General features: G+C 42.3%; 1 protein-coding gene across 5 annotated transcripts in view; it reads right to left on the minus strand.

The window, feature by feature from the left end:
• Nfyc (nuclear transcription factor Y subunit gamma) overlaps positions 1 to 27,529 on the minus strand; it is a 73,295-nt gene that overhangs the window by 11,850 nt on the left and 33,916 nt on the right. For all 5 annotated transcript variants that reach the window (XM_028886430.2, XM_037202905.1, XM_028886432.2 and 2 more), the window contains 4 exons: positions 23,229 to 23,341; positions 10,529 to 10,600; positions 9,059 to 9,172; positions 4,132 to 4,227 (listed from right to left, as the gene is read on the minus strand). In XM_028886430.2, coding sequence (XP_028742263.1) covers positions 4,132 to 4,227; positions 9,059 to 9,172; positions 10,529 to 10,600; positions 23,229 to 23,333 — 387 coding nt within the window. In that variant the 5' untranslated portion in view covers positions 23,334 to 23,341. The remainder of the gene's footprint in view (positions 1 to 4,131; positions 4,228 to 9,058; positions 9,173 to 10,528; positions 10,601 to 23,228; positions 23,342 to 27,529) is intronic.

The following is a 27,529-nucleotide window of genomic DNA, read 5'->3' on the forward strand; positions in this document are numbered from 1 at the left end:
GTTACAGACCAGGGGTTGGTGGGCCCCTGACCACCCACAGAGATCAGCATCTTATTCCGAGTGACCTGTGACACATGGTGTCCCTGTCTAGGACAATAAAAAACATTCAACCACATAGGCTGAGTAAAAAATATTAGCTAATTTTATTCATGTCCTCATTCAGAGCTAAGTTTATCAAGTTTCAGAAGAGATACTTCCACAAGGTACTGAGACCTTCTGCTCACACTCCCCAAAGTGCGCTTCCATGGCACTGTCCTCACTGCAAGATTTTGTACCTACATGGCAAACTGACTGCCAGTTCTGCTCAAATCTAAGTCCCAGGAGGGCAAATACTGCCTCTCTCTTGCTTGCTACTGTTCCTGGTACTCCCATACAGGCCCTGGTAAGTGGTGCCTGAATGATGAGACTTTTCTGAATGCATCCTGACTGCACGCAAATTCTTCTGAACCCAACAGCTACACCAATACCTTTAGAGGACAGCACCTCCATTCTCCTTTGTTTCCCTAAGATCCGGTGACCATGGTGTGGAAAAGTCCTGGGCTGAGTGCTTCTGTATTTGCCTGTGGACACTGTAACTGATTATGGACAGCTGGCCTCTGAGAAACTTGAATCTTATCTAACAAGGTTCCCTAATGCCATCCCGGAGCAGGAAAGGCCTCTCTGAATGTTCTTGTCATCTAAGAAGTCTTTAAACACAAACTGACCTGGGTTAATGTGGTCCGTGCTTTAAGTCCACACGGCTTCGATCCTCAACATAATTACGCAGATGCAGAGGAGGCAGGAGAGCCCCCTTTACTTTCACCTAGGTCTCAAATTCGAGACCACCTTAACCCTGACAAAGCCAGGTCCATTTCAACCCCAGCTTCCTTTCCACTTAAGCAAATGTCAGCCAGCAACCATGTCTTGGCAGGGATAACAAACATACCAATACCCCTTTAAACCACAAAAGGGAGGCCAACTGCTCTTTCTAAAGCTGTGGAAATAAGTTCAATGTGTATTTTTTCCCCATTGAGGTCTCCTTTCATATTTTATAAATAGGAAGACCAGACTTGACAGACCAAGCTCTTGGCCATGAGAGTATTAAGACCAGAGAACGCAGACCAGCTGATAGCAGTCAGGTAGCTGGGAGACACTGGTACTTCCTACCTTTGATCTGTGGCTGGCTCTAGGTGTCCATGATTACAGTTATCAAGCACCAAATGTGTTTTTGTAAGACAAACAGCAAATTATTTATATACCTCTGCCAGAACCCAAATTACCACTTTACCAAAAGCTAGCAAGCAGGCAGGTAGCTTCTCCTATGCTTCCTACTGCATCCTCTCAGGTAATAACAAACTAGACAGTTTCTAGGACAATGCTGTCAGGACTAGGCATGGCTGTTTTCATATCCCTAGGATGGAAGGAGGCGCAAGTAAGGTTCTTCGGCTTTATGAAGACTCATTCTGCAAATGGAGGTCAAGCCAGCAAGGGAATGATTATGCTTGATATAAAGAAATGGGTGAAAAGATAATGACATTTCAATGAGCAGGAACTTTCAACTCATAGCTTAGTGGGGGAGAAGTCAGCCCTTAACTTTTACTTAAAAATAGTCTATTCACTTCCACAGAAAAAAAGAGATTCCAATTCATCTCTGAGAAGTCAGGACCTTAGACTCACAATTCAGTATTTCCCTTTTCCAGGTGTGGAACAGCATCCTGAGCCATAGAATAATCCCTGCATGACTGGGTCAATACAGAAGGGGGGAAAGTCGGGATTTAGCTCAGTGGTAGAGCACTTGCCTACCAAGCACAAGGCCCTGGGTTCGGTCCTCAGCTCCAGAAAAGGGGGAAAAAAAAATACAGAAGGGGGTACTTGCTTAATATTAGTAGTGGTCTCTCCAATGCTGAGACTGAAAAACAATGCCAGTGCATAAACAGAATCTCTTCACAGGGTCATCACTACACTGATGAGCAGCCAGCTCCAGATTGGGGAAAAAACACATTTGCTTTAGTAGCAGAGTGAACTGCTGCCTCCTTCAGAGGGTGTGTTTTGGAGAGTAGGCACTTTTAAAGGACTTTAGGAGGTGCCAGCCAATTTGGAGCTTGGGAAAACTTCATGTCTACAGAGAATTAAAAAACTGCTATCTTAGAATTTCAGGCTAGCTTTCAGCAGTCTCAACCTTTTAAAGGCCAGGCAGCAGCTGTCCTGAATAGGATGCCAATCAATAGCTCAAACACCTACAAAGAACTAAAACCAGGCAGCATACAGAGTGTTCCTGCTAGATACTCTTTAAAGGGAGAGAGACCAAGTGTAGGGGTGTGTGCCTTAAATCCTAGCACTCAGGAGCCAGAGGCAGGCAGATCTCTCTGCATTCCAGGACAGCCTGGTCTACACAGTGAGTTTCAGTCTAACCAGAAATACACAGTGAGACCCTGTATCAAAAACCCAAACCAAACCAATCAACAAAAAAAGGGAGTGGGATAAGAGTACTTCAAGTTTAACACTCTGAAGGGTAAACACTCTGAGACCCTGAAGGACAAACAACTCTGTAGGAAGATATAGGACAGTGGTTCTCAACCTTTGGGTTGTGACCCCTTGGAGGGAAAATGTCAACCCTTTCACAAGGGTCACTTAAGACCACTGGAAAACACAGATATTTACATTATGATTCATAGCATTCACAAAGTTACAGTTATGAAATAGCAACAAAAATAATTTATGGTTGGGGGTCCCCACACCATGAGAAACTGTATCAAAGGGTCCTGGCATTAGGAAGGTTGAGAAGCACTGCTCTAGAATAACACCCTTCTCTTTAGTCAGTCTATTGGCAAGCAGCCCACAGTGAACAAGGAGTTAGCGCAATAAGAGCAATGCCTGACTGTATCACAGATCTTACCACCTCATTTTTAAAGGGGGCTTGTGGTGGACACATGGGAGCAAAAATCCAACAAAGAAAGCAGGCTTGTGGTATTATTAGCTCCAAAGGAAAAGAGGCAGTTTGAATTCTGTGACTTCTCAGAGAGGAAGGAAGCACCCCAAGAAGAGGAGTCCAGTCCAGGGCACAAACCTGTAATGTCTCAAAGCCGATGCACGCAGCGGGGACGACTGTGGCAGCCTGCCGCTGTAAACATCCGACTGAAAGCTCTTCTCAACACCTTACAGCTTCCAGTCAAGGATGTTTACAGTAGCAAAGACTGCCCAGAAAAAAAGGAGCTTCGGTGAGGCACACCCTGCTCCCATAAGGGTGACCCAGGGCTTGCCAACCCAAACCCTCATGAAGGGTCAGAATTAATGCCAATTAGGATGCCCACTCCTCTGATACATTTTCTGACTGGTAATTAGTACAGGTCAGCATGGGGATTATGGCTGTCATTAAATGACTCTAAACCGTGTACTAAATAATTTGTTAAAAACACTTCAAAGCTTACGAACAAAAATAAAGCAAGCAGAACATGGTATGGCTTTACTCCTGTGAGGCTCTGCCACTATTTCCGAAATGTTCCACTAAACCTAGTGAGTCATGCAAACTGTGTGCCTGAACCAAGGAGCTCTATAGGACGGGCTCTATTACAATCATGATGAGGAGTTAGATGCACTCAAGTGGAACAAAATAGTTGGTGTGACCTCTGGAGGTGAGCAGGCAGAAGAGAGGGCAGACATTCGGCTCTTGTGCTTGAAAAGAAAAATGTAAATGGTGGTTCTAACACTTGGTTGGACATTAAAGCATCTGGGGAGCTTTAAATATTATTGATTCCTGGGATCATGGCATCACAGGCTCTGAATCAGTGCATGGAGGTTAGAGCCAGGGCACTATATAGAGACACAACAGACTGAAAAAACAAAGGCCTCTCACTCCAATCCACTCTTAGAATCTGAAATCTGCCTGGCTGAGAAAGTTTTTATTTTAGATCAAGGAGTCTTGAAATGTTTCATTCCACTGTTTGTGACTAATATCTTTAACTTTCATTGCAACACCACCCCAGAGGCACTGAGTTAAAAGTACCCATAAATGAGTAGAAGGAGATGTTGAGGATGATCTGGACTAGAGAGGAGAAACAGGAACAGCAAATGCCTTGGGAGGGTGGGAGGAGCCCTGGACAGCAGTGTGCCCAGGTCCTGCAGGCAGAAGTTAGGCATGCCCTCCCTGCTCACCTGACGCTTTGGAGGTTTCAGTTCATCTCTTGGAACAATGTCGATGAGAAAGTCGAACTGATCAAATTTTGTAATTGCCATAGCAATATCATTCCGCTGTAACAAAGAAAAACAGAGTAAAAAACTGGTATAAAAAGAATATAGTTCTTTTGGCTTTATTATCTTTCACGTAAGAAGAAGACATGACTCCCCCCAAACATCCCCACACACCCCCACACCCAGCCTCTAGGATTAAACCTAGGGCTTTGCACATGCTGGGTAGGTATTCTACCACTGAGCTATACGACAGCCCAAGGAGGTGACTTTTAGGCTGCACTAAATATCCCTAGGTGTGTTTAGAGCTAAAATAAGAACAGTCAAACTTGTATCAGACTTGTTGGACAGAAATCAACAAAAGAAATACACACATCCCGTGCTCTAGGACAAGATATCTGAGCCCTACTCACTACTGTTTCTGCTTGTTCTGGTTTCAAGACCCTCCATAAAATTGTCAAAGTATCATCCTCTGACTAATTCAGGAGACAAAGCCAAGAGTTTCAACTGGCACTCCATGGCTGGCAAGGTTAGCCCATCATTTATTCCTATTACCTTTTTCAAGGCCTATGCATTCTTTTTTTCTTTCTTTTACAGGCAGTTATAATCTAGTCACTTGATCTTTGTATGTTAGCTATAGGTTTTAGTTTGGAACTCAAAATTGCATTGCTTAGTTTAATGCAGACTTTAATTCTGAATTTGAGCCTGAATGCTCAAGCCTGAATTTACTAGGTAGCTGACAAGAATGTCACAGCATGTTCAGGTGGACTTTCTCTTCAAGTCTGACATTCCTCCTTCCTATGAACTAAAACACACACACACACACACACACACACACACACACACACACACACTTTTTTTCTTAATGTGTGTACTTTATTGCAAGTTTTAAGGGAAAAAGAAAACACACTAACTCAAGAGTGTGATATACTCAAGCATGTAGGAGAAAGTAAACTTTGAAATGTATTTTAAAATTGATCACTTTGATGGTGGTGATGCACACACCTTTAATCCCAGCACTTGGCGGGCAGAGGCAGGCAAAATCTCTGAGTTTGAGGCCAGCCTGGTCTACAGAGCAAATTCCAGAACAGCCAGGGCTACACAGAGAAACCCTGTTTGAAAACCCCAAAACAAAACAATAGACCACTGTTGGCCTATTGTTGATGGCTGGACGATGTGAGAGGTCCGGTAAATTAGCTAGAGTACACTTTGTGTTGTGTTGTTTTCAGCCTACAGCATCTAGCATTCCTGGATAGTCTCCATCCAATTACTAACCAGGCTGGACCCTGCCTAGCTCCCAAGATCGGATGAGATTGGGCGCATTCAGGGTGGTATGGTTATAGATTAGAGTAAAATTTAAAGTCAGAGTTTGGGAAAGACAATATACTGGTACTCACTACAAACTTCATGTTTGAAATTCTTCACAATAAATTAACAAGAAAAAGCAAACAAACTCACAAAAATCCTCAGCAACTTCTATATTCCACATCTTAAGGAAAGGATACCCATTAGAACAAATAGGAGGGTAGAAAATTTCTGGTTTTTTCCCCTAGTATCTGTCCTGGTCCCAAGCCACTGAAACGCAAACCTCTAATCTACCCTTCTTGCCAACCATCAGCTTGATAATAAAGCCTCCTAAATGAAGTAGGGCATTTCTTAAAGTCTGCCAGAACTCATCTAAGTACAAGAGTGTCACAACTTTGATGATGCCACCTGTTCAAGCTAAGTAAATAGCTCATGTATGGATGGAATGAAGGGGAAAAAAAGTAAAGACCTCTAAACACTCTCTCTCTCTCTCTCTCTCTCTCTCTCTCTCTCTCTCTCTCTCTCTCTCTCTCTCTCTCACACACACACACACACACACACACACACACAATTCCGGAATCTTCTGTTAATACAGATATATTTTAAATTGATCTTTTCTGCCTCTCTCATAGTCGAGGTCAGTCTTGAACTTGCTATATATATATAGCCAAGGATGACCTTGTACTCTGGAACCTCCTGTCTCTACCTCCCAAATGCTGACATCACTAGTATGTATCACCTCATCTTACTGTGCCTTTTTTTTTTCCTTTCTTTTAAAAAAATAAAAATTATTTGTGTTTCATTCTCTCTCTCTCTCTCTCTCTTTTCTTTCTTTTCCAAGATAGGGTTTGTGGTGTTTTGAAAGAAAATGGCCCTCAAAGGGAGTGGCACTATTCGGAGGTGTGGCCTTGTTGGAGGAGTGTGTCACTGTGGGGGCAGGCTTTGGAATCTCTTTTTCTTAAGCTTCCTGAATATGACCGTCAGTCGACTTCTATTGCCTCTTGAGTCAAGATATAGAACTCTCAGCTACAGCACCACATCTGCCTGCATGCCACCATGCTCCCTGACATGATGATAATGAACTGAACCTCTGAAACTGTAAGCAAGCCCCTCAATTAAATGTTTTTCTTATGCCATGGTCATGGTATCTCTTCACAGCAATAAAAGCCCAAACTAAGACAGGGTTACTCTGTGTAGTATTAAGATTAAAAGTATATACCACCATACTGTACCTTTCCTTAAAAAACAAACAAACAAACAAAACCCCAAAACCCAACTGTTTGTTTGATGTTTTGTTTCATTTTGTTTTTCAAGACAGGGTTACTCTGTGTAGCCCTGGCTGACCTGCAACCCACTCTGTAGACCAAGATGGCCTTGAACTCACAGAGTTCCATCTGCTTCTGTCTCCCAAGTACTGAGATTAAAGGTGTGGACTACCACTCCTGGTTTACTGTGCCTTTCTTAATATTTTACTGAGATACTATTCATTTCAGTGAAATACAAAAATCTAAGCAGTTTGGATTCTGATGAATGTCTATACCCAGGAATTTGAAACCAGATAGAGCTCAACTTCTAGCAACCCCTGCAGCTGAGGTAACACTAATGGTTATCACTGGATGTGGTACTGCTTTAATATCATACACTAGACATTTTCCTCTAGGTTCTTTAGTTTAATACAATTTTGAGTTTATTGTGTTATATGGAGCAGTAGTGACCTATTTCGTGATATATGAGAATTCAATTATGTATGTCTGACGGGATCCTGAGTTATTCCCAGTTTGGAGCTATTACAAATAAGGTTGTTATGTAAGAATGTCTACATTTCTCCTGCATGCAAACCTAGGCATGGAATGCCATGTTAGTGTGGCCATGTGTTTAATTCTACTCCAAACTGCCAAATAGGTTTTCCAGAGTGATTACACCACTCTATATTCTGACCAGCAGTGACTTTTAGATACTCAATTTCTACACCAATACTTAAGAATTGTTTCTCTTTGACTTTAAGCTGCTATTCACAGATGACTAGTGATGCTGCACACCGGCTTACTGGCCATCACCTTTAAAACTCTTTTTATTACTTGTAGAGGGGACACTGCAAGATTGAGCATGCTGTGGTGTGTGCAGAGATCAATGAACAGCTTGTTCTCTTCTACCATGGACTGAACCCAGGCTGTCAAAGTGGTGTGTGTGTGTGTGTGTGTGTGTGTGTGTGTGTGTGTGTGTGTGTAGCACTTCTCCTGGCTAAGCCATCTTGCCTCCAGCCATCATCTTTTATAAGAGGGCTGTTCAAGTGCTTTCCCCCATTTACTTTTTAATTTCAACTGACTTAGTAGCTTTTACAAGATCTTCCTAGACTTACAGAATTACTTTAATCAGTATATAAAGTTTTACAATTTCCATATGCATATTATTCTATAGAGATATGTGTACGCATACATACACATTCACACATGTGAGAAAGAGTGAGAGACAATTTTTTAAAATTTAACATTTTTTGAACAGTGGCTAGGCATGTTGGCAGAAGCCTATAGTCCTGGCCTTGGGAGAATCAAGGATTTCAGGCCTAGAGTTGGAGAAGGAGGTCACTTGGGAGGCAGACGCAGGCAGATCTCTGTGAGTTTGAGGCCAGCCTGGTCTACACAGTGAGATCCAGGACAGGCACCAAAACTACACAAAGAAACAATGTCTCGAAAAACAAAAAAAAAAAAAAAAAACTTTCAGTGTTTTGTATCTATCACATCTTTTCTTTTGTATCTGGAACACCTTTTCTCTAACCTTCCTAATGTTTCAAACCTTTAATACAGTTCCTCATGTTGTGGTGACCCCCAAATATAAAATTATCTTGTTGCTACTTCATCATTATAATTTTGCTACAGTTATGAATCATAATATAAATATCTGATATGCAACCCTCTAAAGGGGCCATGACTCACGGATTGAGAACTGCTGTTTAGGGCTAGTGCCTAGCTGATAGAAAGGGTTTTGGGAATTAATATCACCAAAGGTTCTACATATAATATAAATATTGACTTGCTAAGTTAAAATAAAGAGAGCACAATGACAGGTAGATCTCTGAGTTCAAGGTCAGTCTGGTCTACATAATAAATAATGAGTTCTAGGCTGGCCAGAGTTACTCAGTGAGGCCTTGAATCAAACAAACAAAAAATAGTAACAAAACAAAAAGAGCACAAAAGGAAACAATTTCAAGGAAAACAGACAAGGAATAAAAAAAATCTAGCAGTTAGTGAGACCTTGAATTCTTTCTGGGATTGTCTTTTTCTGACGGCTCTGGTCCAACCAGAAGCCCATCTGGAGACACAGTGGACCACTTGAGCCCTTGCCTCTACGTAGGTACACCAACTAAAGAGAAAGCTCCATCGCCGAGCTGTGAAAACCATGCGAGAACTGGAAACTAACATTCTTAGAAGGAAATATCATCATGTGCCTACCAAGTATACCTGTGCTCCAACAGAGGAAGACCCTAATACATATCAGCTTGGCAGAGGCCATCAGTCCATAGCACTGGAGAGGACAGGGTAGGGGAAGGCAGGGTTTACACCCCAGTTTTCCTGATGTGAGTCAGCATTACCTGAAGAGTACGGCGCTTGTTGTCCTCCGTGTGGATCCAGGCTCGAAGAGTCAGCTCCGTGATAAAAATTTGGGCTGCCTTGGCGAAGAGCACAGGGGCTTCTGCACTGATCATCTGGAAGAGATTGTCGGCCCTCACTGTCAATCACCAGAAAAAAACATTCAAGCCAGTCAGTCTTGTGTCAATACCTACCTTGGGACAAGAGCTGGGAAAAAAAAAAAAAAAAAAAGGTGATGGCCTCTGGAAAGTCCAGAGTGAAATAAATCCGAGTAGGGGTAAGACAGGTAACTGGAAGAAGGGAAGAGGAGAAGGATGCTTACTTATCTAGTGCCTGCCACTGTCAGGCCCATCCATGGTGTTCACTTTTTGCCTTGGTCAGCGTCTCTTGTAACACAGGCCAGACTCCTTAGATGCTGGGTTGTCTTGCCTCTACCTCCCAATGCTGGGATTATAGGAATATAGGTGCTTTTTTTTTTTTTTTTTAACCTTCCTAACAGCCTTTCAAAGAAAGTACAGTTAAGAAAAGTAAGTGACATGGCCATAGCTACAGAGCTAGTAGGTGGCAGAGTTTAGATTCTAATTCCAAGAAACTATGTGAGGAAAGCTTGGGTGCCAATGGATCTGGGTAAAATCTCACATTTCTCACAACCTCCAGTGTTACTAGGAGAAGTAAGTAGGAGTAGCCTGTGTACCCAGCACAGTGCCTGAAAATACTAAGCTGTCTTAATATGTCTGACTTCCAAGTTCAACCAAAGCTGTAAAGAATATAGAGACAGATGCACTATAGAGTTAACAATATATAAGCCGAGAACTGGGATCTTGGCTCTACCAATACAGATGGTCATTTCATCTTTGTGCATACTTCCACAGCTATAAAATGGACATGCATGGTGGCATATGCCTAGAATATCCCAGTACTCGAGAAGGGAAAAATTGGGCTACATAATGAGGTGACACATGTCTGCATGTATGCCTGTAGGCCAGAAGAGGGCACCAGATCTCATTACAGAAGGTTGTGAGCTACCATGTGGGTGTTGGGAATCAAAGCCAGATCCTCTGGAAGAACAGCCAGTGCTCTTAACCACTGAGCCATCTCTTCAGCTCCAGTAGACCTTTTTCATAGCTCAGAAGAAGACAAAAGATTGCAGCAGGACGCTGAGAGAATAGCAATGTTCTGTTGAATGATACAAATGTTTACCCTATGAAGAGAAAGGAATTAGGAACAGCACCTGATCTCAGAAGCAACCACTAAGTGTTTGGGAAAAACTCCCATAATATGCCTGATTTTCAAAGAAACATCATATAATAATTAAAACTGTTCAATTTAAGGTCAGTTCATTTTAGACCAAATAAAACCATAGGCAACATATCATAATATTTTCATTTCTGTTTAACTTTGAGCCCTAAAGGAATGAACAATACTCAAAAGTTTTAGCTCTAATATGAACCTTAAAAATAACGTGAATTCACCTTCACATCTTCATCCAGTTTCATAATCTTCTTAATACGAGCCAGTGGGAGTTCCTGCACCCGGAAATCTTTCTGAAATGAGCAATAAAGGCACATGAGTGGTGGATGGCCAGCCACGTGGCAGAGCACAGGCAGAAGCCACAGACTGGTCTAGAACCCCCTCTCAGGAAATATGCAGGAGAGGAAGGACAGATAAATTAACAAAATACAAGCTCCAGACAAAATTCTTCACTTAGCCCTTGCAGAGTTCCCAACTCTCACAGTGCCCCAACGAAGGAAAGACAGCAGTACTCAGTAGAGGTTCATTCATTTCAAGTATCTCCTCTTCCTTTGTCTTTTTGTTTGTTTGTTTTGGTTGTTGTTGTCAGTCATTGTTTTGTTTTTCTCTATATAACACCCTGGCTATCCTGGAACTTGCTTTGAACCAGGCTGGCCTCCAAATCACAGAGATCCCGGGTTGGGGATTTAGCTCAGTGGTAGAGCGCTTGCCTAGCAAGCCCAAGGCCCTGGGTTCGGTCCTCAGCTTGGGGGGGGGACGGGGACTCTGTGAGTTCGAGGCCAGCCTGGGCTACCAAGTGAGTTCCAGGAAAGGTGCAAAGCTATACAGAGAAGAAACCCTGTCTCGAAAAACCAAACCAAAAAAAAAAAAAGAAGAAGAAGAAGAAAGAAAGAAAAAAAAAAAAAAAAAAAAAAAAAAACAAATCACAGAGATCCACCTGCCTCTGCCTCCCAAGTTCTAGGCACCACCACTGCCCAGCTTCCTTCCTTTTTTTGTAACCAAGTTTACTAACCTGCAACATGTGGAGTAAAATGAAATCGCTGCCTCCAAGGCTTTCCCCTATCCTGCCAGTGTTCTGTGTTTGTCGGAGACAGGATCTCATTACTGGCTGGTCTCCAACTCACAGCACTCTCCTTGCCCCTGCCTCCAGAGTGCCTGCCCGCCTGCCCTCCTCCCAGCTCTTTCCTCTGTGAGGACCCTAAGGGTGAGGAGGAAGTTAGCAGCTGCTTCTTGAAACAGGCCAGCTACTTTTTCCTTAACCAACAAAAATGGAATGAGGAAAATAAACTATACTGGCTGGGGTTTAAGAAAGGTGTTTTTTTGTTTTGTTTTGTTTTGTTTTGCTGAGTAGTAGCGGCGCACATCTTTAATCCCAGTTTGGGGGGAGGGGAGAGACAGGTGGATCTCTTTATTAGAGGCCAGCCTGGTCTACAGAACAAGTCCCAGGACATCCAGGGCTACACAGAAAAACTCTCATCTCAAAAGACCAAAAGAAAAGAAGGGAGGGGGGAAGCTTTTTGTAGTAGTAGTACTACTCAATTTATGTGCAATTTAAGCCCCTCCCCTTTTGCTTTATTTTGAAACTACTACTATTAACCACATGCCCAAGGGTAGATATAATTCTAGAAATAAAAGATAACTTGGAATTTTAGAGCAGTAATGAAGTGCTAAATGAAGTCAAGTCCGTGCTGAGCTAGGCATTAAATGACTGTTCCATAAGGGCCTAGAGTGTGACTTTCTAAACCCAGAGTAATCACCTGGGTATCCACCTTGTCACATTATAGAAGGAGGAACTATTACTTGAGATTTGATAAAAATTAACAAGCACAGGGAACTTTCTTTTCCAAAAGTAACAGAAAACTTAATGTGCACGTCAAAGAAGGCATTCTAGAAAAAGATCATTAGGCTTCCCAGTTTCTCCCCTATAACTAATATATAGAGAGTTAGGAGAAACGATTAGGATTAAAATATCTAAGATATCTAACAGGGCCAGACACTGTAGCACACAACTTTAACCCCAGCACTAGGGAGGCAGAGGAAGGCAGACTTCTGTGAGTCTGAGGACAGCCTGGTCTACAGAGTGAGTTCTGGGCCAGCGAGTGATACACAGTGAGACCCCATCTCAAAACAAACAAAAAAAGAACTGGCAGCATAGAGGAATACCTTCAAGGCAGAAATTCAAAAAAGATACCCAATGTTTCTACACAGATGAACAAGCTACACTCAGCTCTACAAATTCAAATATCACTTTTTAATCTTTTTGTCTTCCAAATTAGGTAGCATTCTCCTCAAAGCCTCCACTATGACTAACCTGGGAGTGACAGAGGCCGAGAGGTCCAGTTATTACAATGTTACCAGAAGAGAGTAGAGCATATTCTTTCTAACCTTGTTTCTGCTCCCCTTTATTTACTGCGTCCCTGCAACCCAACCCAACCTATGTTACCTGTGACTGTGTCAAAGTGCAAAGTACCATCCTATCCCTATTTTTGAGGGACTTGTAATTTGTCAAACACAGTCACATCAAAAACATTATATAGTCTCTTAACTAGAAAGAGGGACACAAGGAAGGGAATAAAGAACCAGCTGGCAAACTGGGGCTAGAGAGAAAGAAGAGCTGGGAAATGTCCACAGGAAAGGTGACAGGAATTATGTTCAAGTGATACTTGTATTCTCACAGAGTGAATAGGAAGGAAGCACCAAATACCTGCAGTGTCAAAAGTATGACCCGGGACAGCAGGACAGTAGGAGCAAAGAGGGAGATGGATTAGGGCCAGACACTTGAAGTCATTTTTTTAAGTCTTTAATCACAGCAATCTATCCCTTGCCTTCTTACTAATGTGGCACATCATACAAGATGACAACACTGTTCAGAAATGCGAGAGAGAGAGAGAGAGAGAGAGAGAGAGAGAGAGAGAGAGGGTAAGGGATGTAATTCTCAAAGTTCTCCCTGGATATACACAGTACATGACCACAGGAGTTCGCTCTCTTGCAAATGTGCTGTCATTTGTCATTTAATGCCATTTCTACAAGATTTTTCCAGGATTACGTAACCAAAGCACAGGATTAATCTAACACACACACACACACATTCCAAAATCAAAAAGCCCTCCTTGACCAGTATGTCAGCACATGACTGTAATCCCAGCACTCAAGAGGCAAAGGCAGGACTGCTTCAAGTTCTAGGTCAACCAGAGCTACATAGCAAGATACTATCTCAGAACAAACAAGGAAAACCAAACACAGTAGTGCACATCCCATACTTGTGAGGTAGAGGCAGGATGATTAGTGCAAGGCCAGACTGGGTTATAGAACTCAAAACAAACAACAATACCACACACACACACACACACACACACACACACACTTCTTCCAATTTGAATAGAAAAGCAATAAGGGAAATAGCAGAACACAGATACTATGAAAACCAAGTGCAGGAATACCAGGGTTAAAGAAGAGATAAAGAAGGGGATGAAGACGGATGAAGGAGTGATGAGCTATCCAAAACTGAAGGTGTGGTGACAGATACCTTTAGTCCCAGAACTCAAGAGGCAGGCCTATCTATGAGTTCAAAGCCATTCTGGTACACAGTGACACACATACCCCAAAGCCTTATGGAAACCCATTGCTATGTAAGCTAACGAAAAAATGTTATTTTTTTCAAAAAGGAGTATGAATGGAGGTACCCTGCCTGAGTGGACCATGCTTCTGTCAAAAAGCATGGGTTACTAAAGGAAAATTTCAGTGTCAAGTATAAAATACCTCCCTATGAGTCAATGGTCAGGGACGCCCCAGAGGAACACACACACACACACACACACACACACACACACACACACACACACACACACACACGAGACAACATAGGCTACTGCCATTGCTCTTTGTTGCCCACCACAGCTAGACAGTGAGGTCCTATTGCTGAAGACACAACACATTTTGGTTATAGGACAAAGAAATTAAACTAAGACTGACCTCAATGATGACTAGCTTTGATAGTGCTGGAGGTGCTATGCAAGAGAGAAAAGTTATCAACTGACTTACTGAGTGGTGGATGGTGCATCGCACAATACTGACCTGAAAGGTAGGCTATGCCTTCTGGTACAATAGTAGCACAACTCTGTGGTGGTAACCCACAGCTTTCTGATTTAATCTGAGGCCTGCTCCATAGAAAGGAATGCATGGCTAGCACTCTAGATCTGGAGAGGAGAAAAAAAAAAAAAGACCCCTGGGGACCCTATTACTGTTGGTTTTTTTCTAAATGTAAATGTAAAACTGCCTTCTAAATATCTATGTTTATACCCATAGATTAATGCTGTTTTCAGTCTTGGTCATAGAAGCTTCTTTCTACAGTGAGTGGGTAATTCATAACTGGTCAAAGTGTTGTGAATAGCTAAATGCTGAGCACTTAGCCCTCAATGAGGCATTGATATCAATCCCTCAGAGGCTCACGGAAATTGTGGTAAAAGGGTAAGAAGAACGTAAGAGTTGAAGTATTAGGAGGAATACTGTGAAGTCTTCAAGATATGACATGGCTGTTAAACTCATGAACTCACAGCCCCTATAGTTACCTCTACAAGACCTTTAAGATCAAGCCAGTCAACATTTCACCATGGATGAGAGGGACTCATGAAGCTCTACCCCCAACTGAGGAGCTATTGATAACTGAGGGCTGCTGCAGGAAGAAAAGTCATTTCTTGGGAGTGTGGCCACTACTAGGTTACCCACGCTCCCATAGATGACACCATATCCATGCCCATGCAGGTAGAACTAACTGGGAACAGTGAGCTATTTCTTTTTAGAAAGGACACAAAAAGGGGGGGCTGTGGCGGCGGCAGCGCACGCCTTTAATCCCAGCACTCGGGAGGCAGAAGCAGGCAGATCTGAGTTCGAGGCCAGCATGGTCTACAAAGTGAGTTCCATGAAAGGTGCAAAGCTACACAGAGAAATCCTGTCTCGAAAACAAAACAAAAAAAAAAAAAAAAAAAAAAAAGGACACAAAAGTAGACGTAGAAGGCTAATATTTAGGGACGTCTAGAGGGAGAGATCTGGGATGGGTATGATCAAGATGCATTGCACATATTCATGAAATTGTTAAAGAATTTTCTTAAAGATATTTTTGTATGTACTCATGTGTATCTGTGTATGTATGTGTTATGTCACGTGTGTATGAGCGCCTGTAGAGGATAGAAGAGGGTATCAAATTCCCTGAAGCTAACCTATCCAACCTTCTTCTGTGAGAGCTCATGATACCCAAGCCTTGAACTCTCCAAAGAGGAAGAACTATGTGGAGCTGGGAAGATGGTTGAGTGGTTAAGAGCACTTGCTGCTTTTGAAAAAGACCCAGGGTTGGTTCCCAGCACCACACGACAGCTCACAAGCATTTGTAACTCTAGTTCCAGGGGCCCTGAAGCCTTCTTCTGACAAGCACAGGTGCCAGACACACATGGAGTGCATATACATACACACAGGCAAAATAGAAACACTCATATATATATATATATATATATATAAATAATAAAATATATTTTAAAATTTTTAAAAGAGGCAGTCTGTGAAAAATGGATCATAACATGGTGTAGCAGTTTGAATGTAATTGGCCCCCATAATCTCATAAGGAGTGGTACTATTAGGAGGCGTGGCTTTGTTGGAGTGGGCATGGCCTTGTTGGAGGAAGTGTGTCATGGTCGGGGTGGGCTTTGAGGTCTCCTATGCTCAGGATACTACCTAGTGTGTCACAGTCTACTTCCTGGTGCCTGCAAGATGTAGGATTCTCAGCTGCCATGCTCCCAGGCATGATGATAATAGACTGAACCTCTGAAACTGTGAGCGATTCCCTTCCAATGAAGTTTTCCTTGTAGCCAGGCGGTGGTGGTACATGCCTTTAATCCCAGCACTCGGGAGGCAGAGCCAGACAGATCTCTTTGAGTTCAAGCCTAGCCTGGTCTACAGAGCGAGATCCAGGACAGGCACCAAAACTACACAGAGAAACCCTGTCTAAAACAACAACAACAACAAAATGTTTTCCTTGAAAGAGGTGCCGTGTTATCTCTTCACAGCAATAGAAGACACAGCTAACTAAGACACATGGGGTTTACGAAAGTAAGGTGTTCCTGACAGCAGCCTAGTTTTCTGTACTCCCACCTCAGCTTTCTAGACACACATAAGAGCCCAAGGGATGTTTGCAGGAAAGGGGGTCTCTCTACTACCAGCTTACTGAAGACCCACCCTGGCTTTCACATTGGCAGCCCTGTGAGAGTGAACAGTACTGACCTATCTTCCAGTTGAGCCAAGAAGGAGGACTATCACCCAAATTCTTCCTCAACTTTTCAGGAACTGGATCAGTGAGCTGCAGAACAGACTCTCTGAATATTCTCATGCACCTGACTACAGTCTGAGAACTGTATTTAAATCACCGCCATGTTAAAGTGCCAAGTTTCAAGAGTCCTTAAATTACTCTGATGAAAGCCAAAGAAAACTGTTGCAGGCTGCAGGAATATATCATAAGAACTCAGCTGGTTATGGCAAAGTCACTACCTGGAGGAATCAGGGAATTCCTCCAGAGGAAGCCAAATCCCAAGGAGTTTTTGGTGTTACTTGGCTTGTTATATATCAGCTGTCTTCTGTTATGAAAATCATGTGTGCCTTCATAGTTTTCCCAACTGACTTTTCCCTAAGAAGGGCTAACAGTGTGGACTGATCACTCTCTGGACATACACATTCCAGGTATTTGGAGAACAGCCTCGGGAAAGGCTTTCTCTGGAATCAGATATCTCCCTTAGCCACTTTCAAGGACTACAGGAAACACCACCCAGGTGGGCACCCAACTTCCGAGGGTAAAACAATGATAACAGCCCACGTGCAAGTCTCTTGACTTAAATTCCACAAGGAGACACCGCCCAGGTGGGTGCCCAACTTCCAAGGACTAACAATGATAGCAGCCCACATGCAAGTCTCCTGACTTAAGGTAAATTCCACAAGGAGACACCGCCTAGGAGAGGTGGACGTTAAGTAATAAATAGCTTTACACAATTTAGCTCAGACCCTCCCTGTATATACCGGTACTTCCAGGGCACAGGACAGAGAAGAGAAAAGAGAATGGAAGAACTAGATGGGTAAAAACTTGAGAGGAACAAAGTGAGATGGGGAAGAACTAGACTGAAGGGCTAGAAGAGAGGACTAGAGGAATGAGATGGAAGATGAGGAAGAGCCAGATGGGGAAGAACAAGATGAGGAAGACCCAGATGAAAGAGAAGGAGATGGGAGAGGAGCTGATAGGGGAAAGAACTAAATAGATGAGAACCTAGAAGGGACAGAACTAGATGAAGGAATTAAGATAGAACCTAGAGGAGACAGTAGATGGGCTGGACCCCTATAGTCCCCGATAGAAAACCAGCGAGTTCTTCAAGCTTTACTACAGAATCCAGAGTTTTAGGTAACAGAAATCTCTTCTACTCAGCTCATTGAAACACTACAGAATGTCAAGATTCTCATCCTTCTTAAAGCAATAATTCTCATGGTTGGCTTCATTTTGGAATTGCCTAGGGGAAGCTTTTGAAAATCAAGTTGCCTAGGCTCTGCTGCAGACTGACCACAACAGAACTCCAAGGGTAGAATCCTGACATAAAGTTTTTTTTGAAAACTCCCTTCATAAACTATCATTAGGAATGAGCATTAAGGGCTACTCTCTTAACTAGGTCTTGTTACTCAAATGCTATCCTTAGACTAGTAATGGCATTACCTAAGAATGCAAAGGAAACTCAAGATCCACTTCAGACGACTAAATCAGAATTAATTTTCACCTGCATTCCCTTCTGGGGCTCTCACAGACATTTGTCTGCAAAGCACAGATCTACAGAAAGAGATCATAGCACACAGCCTGTTTTATGGTTTGTTGTTGAGACAGGGTCTCACTGTGTGACTCTAGCTGGCCTTGAACTCTAGAGATCCACCTGCCTCTGCCTCCCAAGTGCTGGGGTTAATAAAAGAAGCCACCATGCCAGGCCCATGACCTGTTTGTTTTTATTCATTTTACTTGTATGAGTACTTTGCCTGCATGTATGTCTTTGGACTACATCAGTGCTTGCTGCCCACAGAGACCAGAAGAGGGTATTGTATCTCCTGAGACTGAAGTTACAGACGGTTGTGAGCTACTGTGTGGATGCTGGGAACTGAATCCTGGTCCTCAGGAAGAGCGGCCACCAGTGCTCTTAAACACTGAGTCATCTCTCCAGACCTTTTAACAGTCCATCAGCCCTCAATGTTCTTGCTTGATTACATGATTTGATTGTCATGTTAGGAATGTCACTGTCCATGAAAAGATGAAGTATTATAGCATGAAAAGATGAAGCTGTAAATGAAAGGAAAATGACTTAATTACTAAATTACAGCTATCTGAAAGCTGAACTGGACATAAAGAGTAGGTCAGGGGAAAATTAGATTTCTCAAGATTCAGGATCCTCACCATTTGATCCATCCACTCCCTACCCAAATCACTACCCTCAAAGGCTAAGTTATAGCCTTTTCTTCCCTACTCTCAAAGAGGTCCCAACAATTATAAAACTCAATGATAAGATGTATACTATGACTTCACATGATGCAGAATGCTTATAATTGTAGTGTTTGGGATGCTGAAAGGACACTCTCCATCCCCCCAAAATGAGAGATACAAAGAGGGTAGAGGAAAATTTGGATCCTCAATGAGATCCCCACCACCACTTACAAGGGTAGGAAACATCTGTTACTGACTCTGCCTAGAGACTTGATGAACAGGAATATAGAATGTTTTATGTAATCCCTGAGGGGCATGATTACTCATTAGGATTTGTAACCAACGCCACCCCCATCTGAACACTTGAATTCATGGCCAACTGCAGGACTTTTAAGAGTGTGGGAGCAGGATGGTCAAGTTGAGATGGAGGATAAATTGCTATTACTTGATTCAGACTAAAACAACTGAGAACAGGTATGTTCAGTACATCATGAAATATAATACCTGAATCCCACACCACTTTTACAAATATTCTTGTTTTACTTATACTTAGATAATTTAAGCATAACAGACTTTTAAAAATCTGTTTCATGTTTTGAAGTATCCGCTAAGAGGATAAGACAATCTGGGAAAGTCTGTTATCAATCTGGGTGTGGTGGTACACTTCTGTAATTTCAGCCCTTGGGAGGCAGGCACACGAAGAATGCTGAAACTCAAGGCTAGCCTGGTCTAAACAGTATATTCTAGACTGGTCAGGGCTGTAGAGCAAGACCTTGTCAACTCCCTTCCCTCAAAAGTCTGATTTTAAGCAGCACCAAGTTCCCAAATTAAGTGCTAAAGTGCTGCACAGGCAGATGTATGTCAGAGAAGTGGAGGCCTTCGTGTGCTGCAGGCTTGAGACTACCACAGGCCTGCTCTTAGAAAGAACAAACACCCCAACCTCATTCTCTCATGGACACTTGGAACTGGCATCGCTCTGCCCTTAGTCTGGAGTGGAGTCTGAATCATTCAGTCATTCATCGTGCAGCTATTATATGTCAGTCACTCTCCTAAGCAGATGCTACAGTAGAGGTCTAAGGAATCTTTCAGAGATACACAGGAAGAAAAGTTTAGTTAAGTCAATGGAAGAACAACCCTTTCTTCTTATAATTCTTTCTCTCTACCTACAAAACTTGAACCAGAACGGTACATATTGCACCAGTTTGGCCTAAAACAAGTAAGCATTTAAAATCAAATAAATGTAACCATTAGATTATATGATGACTAATCTTGGCTGTCAACTTTACTGTATTTGAAATCAATTAAAACACAAACTGCTGGGGCACTCCTGTGAAGGATTTTCTTGATCAGATTATTTGAAGTGGGCAGACCCATCCTAAATCTGAGTGGCACCTGGTGGCAGCCTTCATAAAAGCACATGGAGAAAAGAACTGTTTGCTTTGTCTGTTTGCCCGCCCTGTCGAAGGCAAGTCCCCATGTCTTACTGCAACATTCCTTTTCTGATATTAGAACCCACTTCTTCAGGATTCCAACAAAGACTGGAGACCAGCAGCCCTCCAAGAATCCTCTCTAAGCCTTCAGCACCAGATTGGGCCTGGCTGAGCAATGCCATATCCTTGGCTTCTCCCGTGTAAGACACTCATTGGTGGACTATCTGGGTTGTCCTGTAAGCCAATCATGCACGTGTACTTGTACTTTTAGAAAACTCTGACTAACCAGGCGATGGTGGCACACGCCTTTCATCCCAGCACTCAGGAGACAGAGGCAGGTGGATCTCTATGAGTTCCAGGCCAGCCTGGTCTACAGAGTGAGTTCTAGAACAGCCAGGGTTATACAGTGAAACCTCTCTCGGGGAAAAAAAAACAACAACAAAAACAACCCACACAAAACAAAACAAAAACCCAAAAGAGAAAATCCTAATAAAGATTATCTTCCAAAAATCTGTGTAAAACAGCCCACTTCTGACTTTGTAACTTCACTGCCAGCCCCTTTGTCCTCTGTCTGAAACAGCACGGATAACCAACCCTTGGGAACACTGGAAAGAAACATGTCTTCTCACTGGAAATCCACTCTGCCCACAGCCACCCAGAAAAGGCTCAGCCAAGCCCAATCACCCTTTTGTGTAAACGAACACCACCCAGTGGTCCATTCAGAACATTAATTACCCCAATGTCAGTGGGTATTTATCACAGTTAGAAGTTAGTTTAATTTGTTACTTATTTACAGTCTGCCTTGAGAGAACAAGGCATGTCCATGAGGACAATGATCTAGTCTGTCAGCATACTACTAGAGCCACAGAGGACAGCACAGGCCAAAGTAGATGAAAAATTAAGAATGTGTTGAGTAAACAAACAAATCAATCTTGTTTACCAGAGTATACCAACTTTTTTTTTTTTTTTTTTGAGACAAGGTTTCTGTGTAGTTTTGGTGCCTGTCCTGGACCTTGCTCTGTAGGCCGGGCTGGCCTCAAACTCACAGAGATCCGCCTGGCTCTGCCTCCCGAGTGCTGGGATTAAAGGCATGCGCCACCGCCACCTGGCGAGTATACCAAATTTAGGTTTACTGGTTTAGTATACCACTAAACCGAAGACATTAGCTTCTATTATCAGGAAAAAAATCCAGGGTCTGCTCTGCCAGCGTGCTAATACCTCCAAGGCAGCAATGGCAAAAGACACAGGGAGTTCCTTCAGTACTTGCTAAGACACCAAACTGAATGCTCTTTAATAAGAACATGACAATGTATTCTGAAAATACTTCTGTTTTATCCTGCCTTTCTCCTTTACTATCCCTGAACCACACACTACATTCCTACCCCCAACTTTTACCATACTGAACGTCTATTCCTCTAACACAAGGTTCTTTCCTCTGGGACTGCAAGCCTTTGCACATGCTCTTTTTGCTGTCTAGAATAGAACTATTTTCCCATCCTGCTGTGGAACAATCTTTGTACCCTGTAAATGTGCATTGCTCTTATTGTTAATAAAAAGCTGACAGGCCAGTAGCTGGGCGGAAATTAGGTGAGAAATTCAAACTGAGAATTCTGAGAAGGAGAAGGGCAGAGTCAGGAGTCACCAGCCAGACACTGAGAAAGCAAGATAGGATGCTGTACTGAGAAAAGGTGCAAAGCCACGTGGTTAAAACAGATATGAATTATGGGTTAATTTAAGGGTAAAAACTAGTTAGTAATAAGCCTGAGCTACCAGCCCATCATTTATAATATAAGCCTTTGAATGGTTATTTAGAAGTGGCTGTGGAACCTGGCAGGACAGAGAAAAGCCTCTGTTTACACCATCCTGTCCATGTGGCTAATGCTCATTCACCTTTCAAGACTCAATAAAAATAAACATGCCGGGTTTTTTTTTGTTTTGTTTTTTCTTTTTTGCTTCTTAAGTTTTATTAAAGCTCAAGTCATCAGGTTGGTAGCAAGCACTTTACCTGCTGAGCCATCTCAGCATCTCTATATGCTGTCATTTAAAGCCTTTTCTAGCTCAACCAGAGAAAATTGGTACTACACTGTCTTCAGGGCATGTTCCCTTTTATTGCTTCAGAACTCACCACTGTGACTGTGTCCATAAATACTGAGTAAATACCTATTGACTAATTCACTCTAGTTGTAATTAGAAGACTGTAAGCTCCTCAAAGATGGGGTTGCATATGACTTTTTTTTTCTAAGTCCACAGTTATCAACAGGAGATGATTTTAGCTCAAAGGAACATTTGCCAGTCTATGAAAGTATTTTGTTGTTTTCACAAGTAGGGGAAAACTGCTACTGACTGTTAATGAGTAAAGGCCAGGATGCTGCTAAACAACCTGAAATACATAGGACAGCCCCTGAGAACATCATAATGCTGCTGCTACTGAGAAAGCCAGATCTAAGTGTATCGTTTGTTTGTTTGTTTTTTGGTTTTTTGAGACAGGGTTTCTCTGTGTAGCTTTGCACCTTTCCTGGAACTCTTTGTAGACCAAGCTGGCCTCGAACTCAGAGATTCGCCTGCCTCTGCCTCCGAGTGCTAGGATTAAAGGCGTGTGCCACCACCTCCCGGCTAAGTGTATCTTTTAACACCTGCAGAGTGCTGGCTCACAACACATCTGCTAAATAAGTTGCCCAACAGTTTTCATTAAATTATAAAAAGCTGGTATGGCCAATGAATTAGGCTAAAGAAACAGGCTAACTACTACAGGAGGGTGCAACCTCTGCCTCTCTGTACTTCCTCAAGTACCAGTTTCACATTAGTCTGCCTCCAAGTAGCGTATCCAAACAACTACTTAGTTACAAACAATAGCCTGGTATTGCCTTGTCCAAGGGAAATTCTACTTTCATCCCCCAACTTATAGGTCAGAAATGCACTATGCCTTTGTAAACATGTTTGAAAATAAAAGGTTTGTGTTTTGCTTCTGCTGATCTGCTTTAGAAGCTCATTGCTCTTCCTTACCACTGTTAAGTTTCGGATTTCTTCCATGACTCTGGGCCAGAAGGACTGGAGGCTTTGCTGGGCATCACTGCTGCTGGTACCGCCAAACCCTCCTTCTGTAGACATTTTCGAAACTGAAAACACACACAGACACGAAACTAATTAGAAATAATAAAGTCATACTTGCTGTCCAGGTTAGCTGTTTATCTGTAAATGTTTTCATCTGGTTTAATTGTTTCAGTGTGTTAAGGTATATGTTGGGTTGACAGGCTTTCTGGCACATACTTATAACATCTTCACAAAAGATATTTGGAGCAAAATTTTCCTAGATTACAGCACAGACTATCACAAGTTCTAATTTAGAAAATTAAGTTTTGAGCTGGGCAGCAGTGGATGGTGGCACACACCTTTAATCCCAGCACTTTGTGGGGTGAGGAGACACAGGACAGGGACAGACGGGACACAGAGGCCAGCCTGGTCTACAAAGTGAGTTCCAGGACAGCCAGGGCTGTTACTCAGAGAAACCCTGTCTCAAAAAACAGAAAAAACAAACAAACAAACAAACTGTTTTAGCTGGGCAGTGGTAGCGCACACCTTTAATTCCAGCACTCAGGAGACAGAGGCAGGTGGATCTCTGAGCTCTACAGAGTGAGTTTCAGGACAGCCAGGTCTACACAGAGAAACCCTGTCTCAAAACAAAACAAACACAAGAAAAGGAAGAGGAGGGGGAGAAAATCAAGTTTTGAGAAAAGCCAACTGAAATCCTCATATGGATCTGGTTTTAATCTCCTGTGGGAATGAAGAAAGCATTCTGTAGTCCCAGTCTAACCCATAATTTTCATTATTATTCTCTTCAAAACTTCCTAAGTTATCCATAGCTCCTCATACTCCATGCCATAGCCTATAGCATATACATAAGGGTTTGATGATAAATACAGAAGAGAAAGCTAAAGAGGTTTGGAAAATAACAGTAATAGTCACATTTATTACTTTTATTTACGTATTTTTTAAACACTGATACCCCACTTCTCTGGAGTTTCTAATGGTGATTGTTCCTTCTGATTGCCAACAAATCTGTCTTGAATAAGGATATTAAAAATGCTAAAGCAGGACCAGTAATTAAGTGGGTAGTGTGAAATCTCTGAAATGAAACTGAGCACTCCCTAATAGTTTCATAACTCCAAGTTTGCTTTGGCACAATACCACACACAACACACCAAAAGTTAGAAGCTCTAAGAGTTGAAGTCATAATTTTACCATGTGTGAGGTGGAGGCAGGAGGATGAGGTCAACGTCAGCTCTGGATAAAATAGTTTGCCAGGCTGGGCTACATGAAACCCTGTTTTAGAAACAAAGGAAAAGGAAAGAAGAGAGAAGAGAGAAAAGGGGTGGGGGTGAGATGGTTCAGTACGCACCCACACGGGAAAGGAAAGGACCATCTTCCTCAAGTTGTCCTTTGACGTCCACGTGGTGCTACAGCGCTCACATACACACAAAATAAATGTTGGAGATGAAAAAACAAAGACAGCTGAAAGAAGAGGAGGATTAAAATTGGGAAGAAAAGAGGAAGGTCAGAACCTACATCTGTCCAACTGGTTTATAATGTAGTAAGGAAATGAAACATTCCCCCAGTAGCGATCACTGTAAATAATACTATAATGCCTTTGAAAAACTTACAGAAACAAAGTGTTGGTCGTGTGTGTGTGTGTGTGTGTGTGTGTGTGTTTGGTTTTTTGAGACAGGGTTTCTCTATGCAGTTTTGATGCCTGTCCTGGATCTCGCTCTGTAGACCAGGCTGGCCTCGAACTCACAGAGACCAGTCATGCTCTGCCTCCGAAGTGCTGGGATTAAAGGGGTGTGCCACCAACACCTGTCGAAACAAAGTGTTTTCAAAACCTCTAGTTCAAATGCTTACCTGGCTAGTGTTTAACACCAGAAAACAGTTCAACAACTTAAGGATAAGAAACTTTTGATCTCCTAAAGAATTCCTATTGCAGAGAATTACTTGAAAAAGTCTAATATGCCAGTGACAAGTCACTGACAGAGCTATGTAAACTATTTTCTTTAATTTTTAATTATTTTATTTTATATGCATTAGTGTTTTGCCATGGGTGGCAGTTCCCCTGGAACTAGAGTTACAGTTGTGAACTGTCACATGGGTGCTGGGAAGTGAAACCCAGGACCTCTGGAAGAACAGTCAGTCCTCTTAGCCACTGAGCCATCTCTCCAGCCCACTATGTAAGCTAATTTAGAACTAATTCTGCAGGGCTAAAAGAAAAGTACCAGAGCCAGGTATCACATGACCAAACATGCAGCTTTCTGGGGTTTTGTTGGTGGTGGTTTTGCCTTGTTTCCAGAAGGGGTCTCACTATGTAGCATTGGTTGTCCAGAAACTCACTATGTAGACGAGGTTGTCCTTAGAACTGCCTGTTTCTGCTAGGATTAAAGGCATACAACACTATACCTGGCTTCAAATGTATACCTTTCTAGGTTTCATGTGTGTACGGTTGGGCAGGCCTTCTCCACTAGCAAAGTGGGGTGGCTGGTAAACCTAGGATGTTCAAATCACTGCTAACTGTTTGTTTAAGGACTGCCTGACCAGTCTGATTTTTTCCCCATTTTCCTTATAGAGAAAATGAGTGTGTGTGTGTGTGTGTGTGTGTGTGTGTGTGTGTGTGTGTGTTGGGGGGAGGGCACAACACTTAAGACTTCAAAGTAGATTGCTCTGGTGTAATGACATCAGTGGGTGATGATATAATGGGAAAAATGGCTGGAGCCACTTTCTAATGCTGGAGGGCTATAAACAGCTCTATACATCAACAGGAACTCTTTAAGTATCTGGGAAGCAATGTGATCTTAACTTTCTGGAAAGAGTTAAAGGGAAGTGGTGAATCACAGTTGGAAATGACTAGATAAAAATCTTAAGTACTAAATACTCACAGAGATCCCTCACAACACAGCTCTATGACACTTCATTCATTACCACTGGGCCTATATTGCACTTCAGATGTACCCAGAACACAGAAATCGTTAGGAAAAACAATGTTTTGAGACAGCCATCACGCATGGTCCAGGCTAGCCTAGAACTCTCTACATATCAAAGGATGACCTTGATTTTCTGATCCCCTTGCCTCCACTTCCAGAGTGCTGGCATTATAAACATATGTCACCACATCCAGTTTAAGTGGTCTTGGAGATCAAACTCAGGCTTGGTGCTTACTAGGAAAACATTCTACTGAGCTACATCTCCAGCTCCATGGAGAAAATTTTAATTTAGTTTTACTAATAATTTCCTATGAAATACTCATGACAAGAGAGTGAGAATCAACCTTGTTAAATAAGCAAATTTTTTATAAAAACCTTTCTAGCCAGATGTGATGGTAGTACACACCTGTAAATGCAGCCTTCAGGAGCTGAGATTGAGTCCAGAGCTAGCTTAGGCTCATAGTGAGACCCTGTCTCAAAAAGAGGTAGCAGTGATGAGGAAATGGGTATGTAGCTCAGAAGTAGAGGACTAGCCTAGCATTCACAAAGCCCTGAGTTCCCTAGCATCACACACAAAAATACTGTATTTAATATAGAGTATGGTGGCTTATACATATAATCTCAGCACTTGAGTTGGAGGGCAGCCTGGTCTACTCAGTGAGAAAAACAGAACGAATCTAACCTTTGTTGTGGGGAATAATGGACAGGTCTGACCTGAGCACACTCTGCCATGCAGACTGCTACCCACTGAATGGAAAATCTGCACCATTGCTAGTGACCTTTCCTTCACCCACTGATGATAACTAGATTTAGCTGGAGCACAGACACCTGTGAGATGAAATGTTTGGTAAGCTCTGTTTTCCGATCTTCCATCTATGCACACAAATGTAAGGGTGCACAAGTCAAGAAGCACTTTTACAACCATCTGTGCAGTTTGCCTTAAATTACACAGTGCATATTCTTCCTTTACCTGGATTAAATGTATGAGCCACCTGGACTGGCTCTAAAATTTACACTATATCTCAAGCAATACAGTTCATTTAAAAAAAAAAAAAAAAAAGCTTGTGTTTTCAGTATTTACTCACTGAAGCATATTTTAGTATTAAAGTAACACAGCCTAACTATAAATACAAACTAATTCTGCTGACTAAATTCTTAAAACAGAGGCGGGAAGGGAGCAACCTGAGTTACTTATTGCAGTAATTAACACATAAATGGCAACTGAATTGATCTTGCTACAAAATTAGCTCATTTATAATCTTTACACCCCATGGAAAAACACGCATAGTTCATCTGGGTGATGAACCACATATTTAAATTAGAAGAATTATTCATAAT

The sequence above is a fragment of the Peromyscus leucopus genome, chromosome 2 (genome assembly GCF_004664715.2).
Source record: "Peromyscus leucopus breed LL Stock chromosome 2, UCI_PerLeu_2.1, whole genome shotgun sequence".
NCBI lineage: Eukaryota > Metazoa > Chordata > Mammalia > Rodentia > Cricetidae > Peromyscus > Peromyscus leucopus.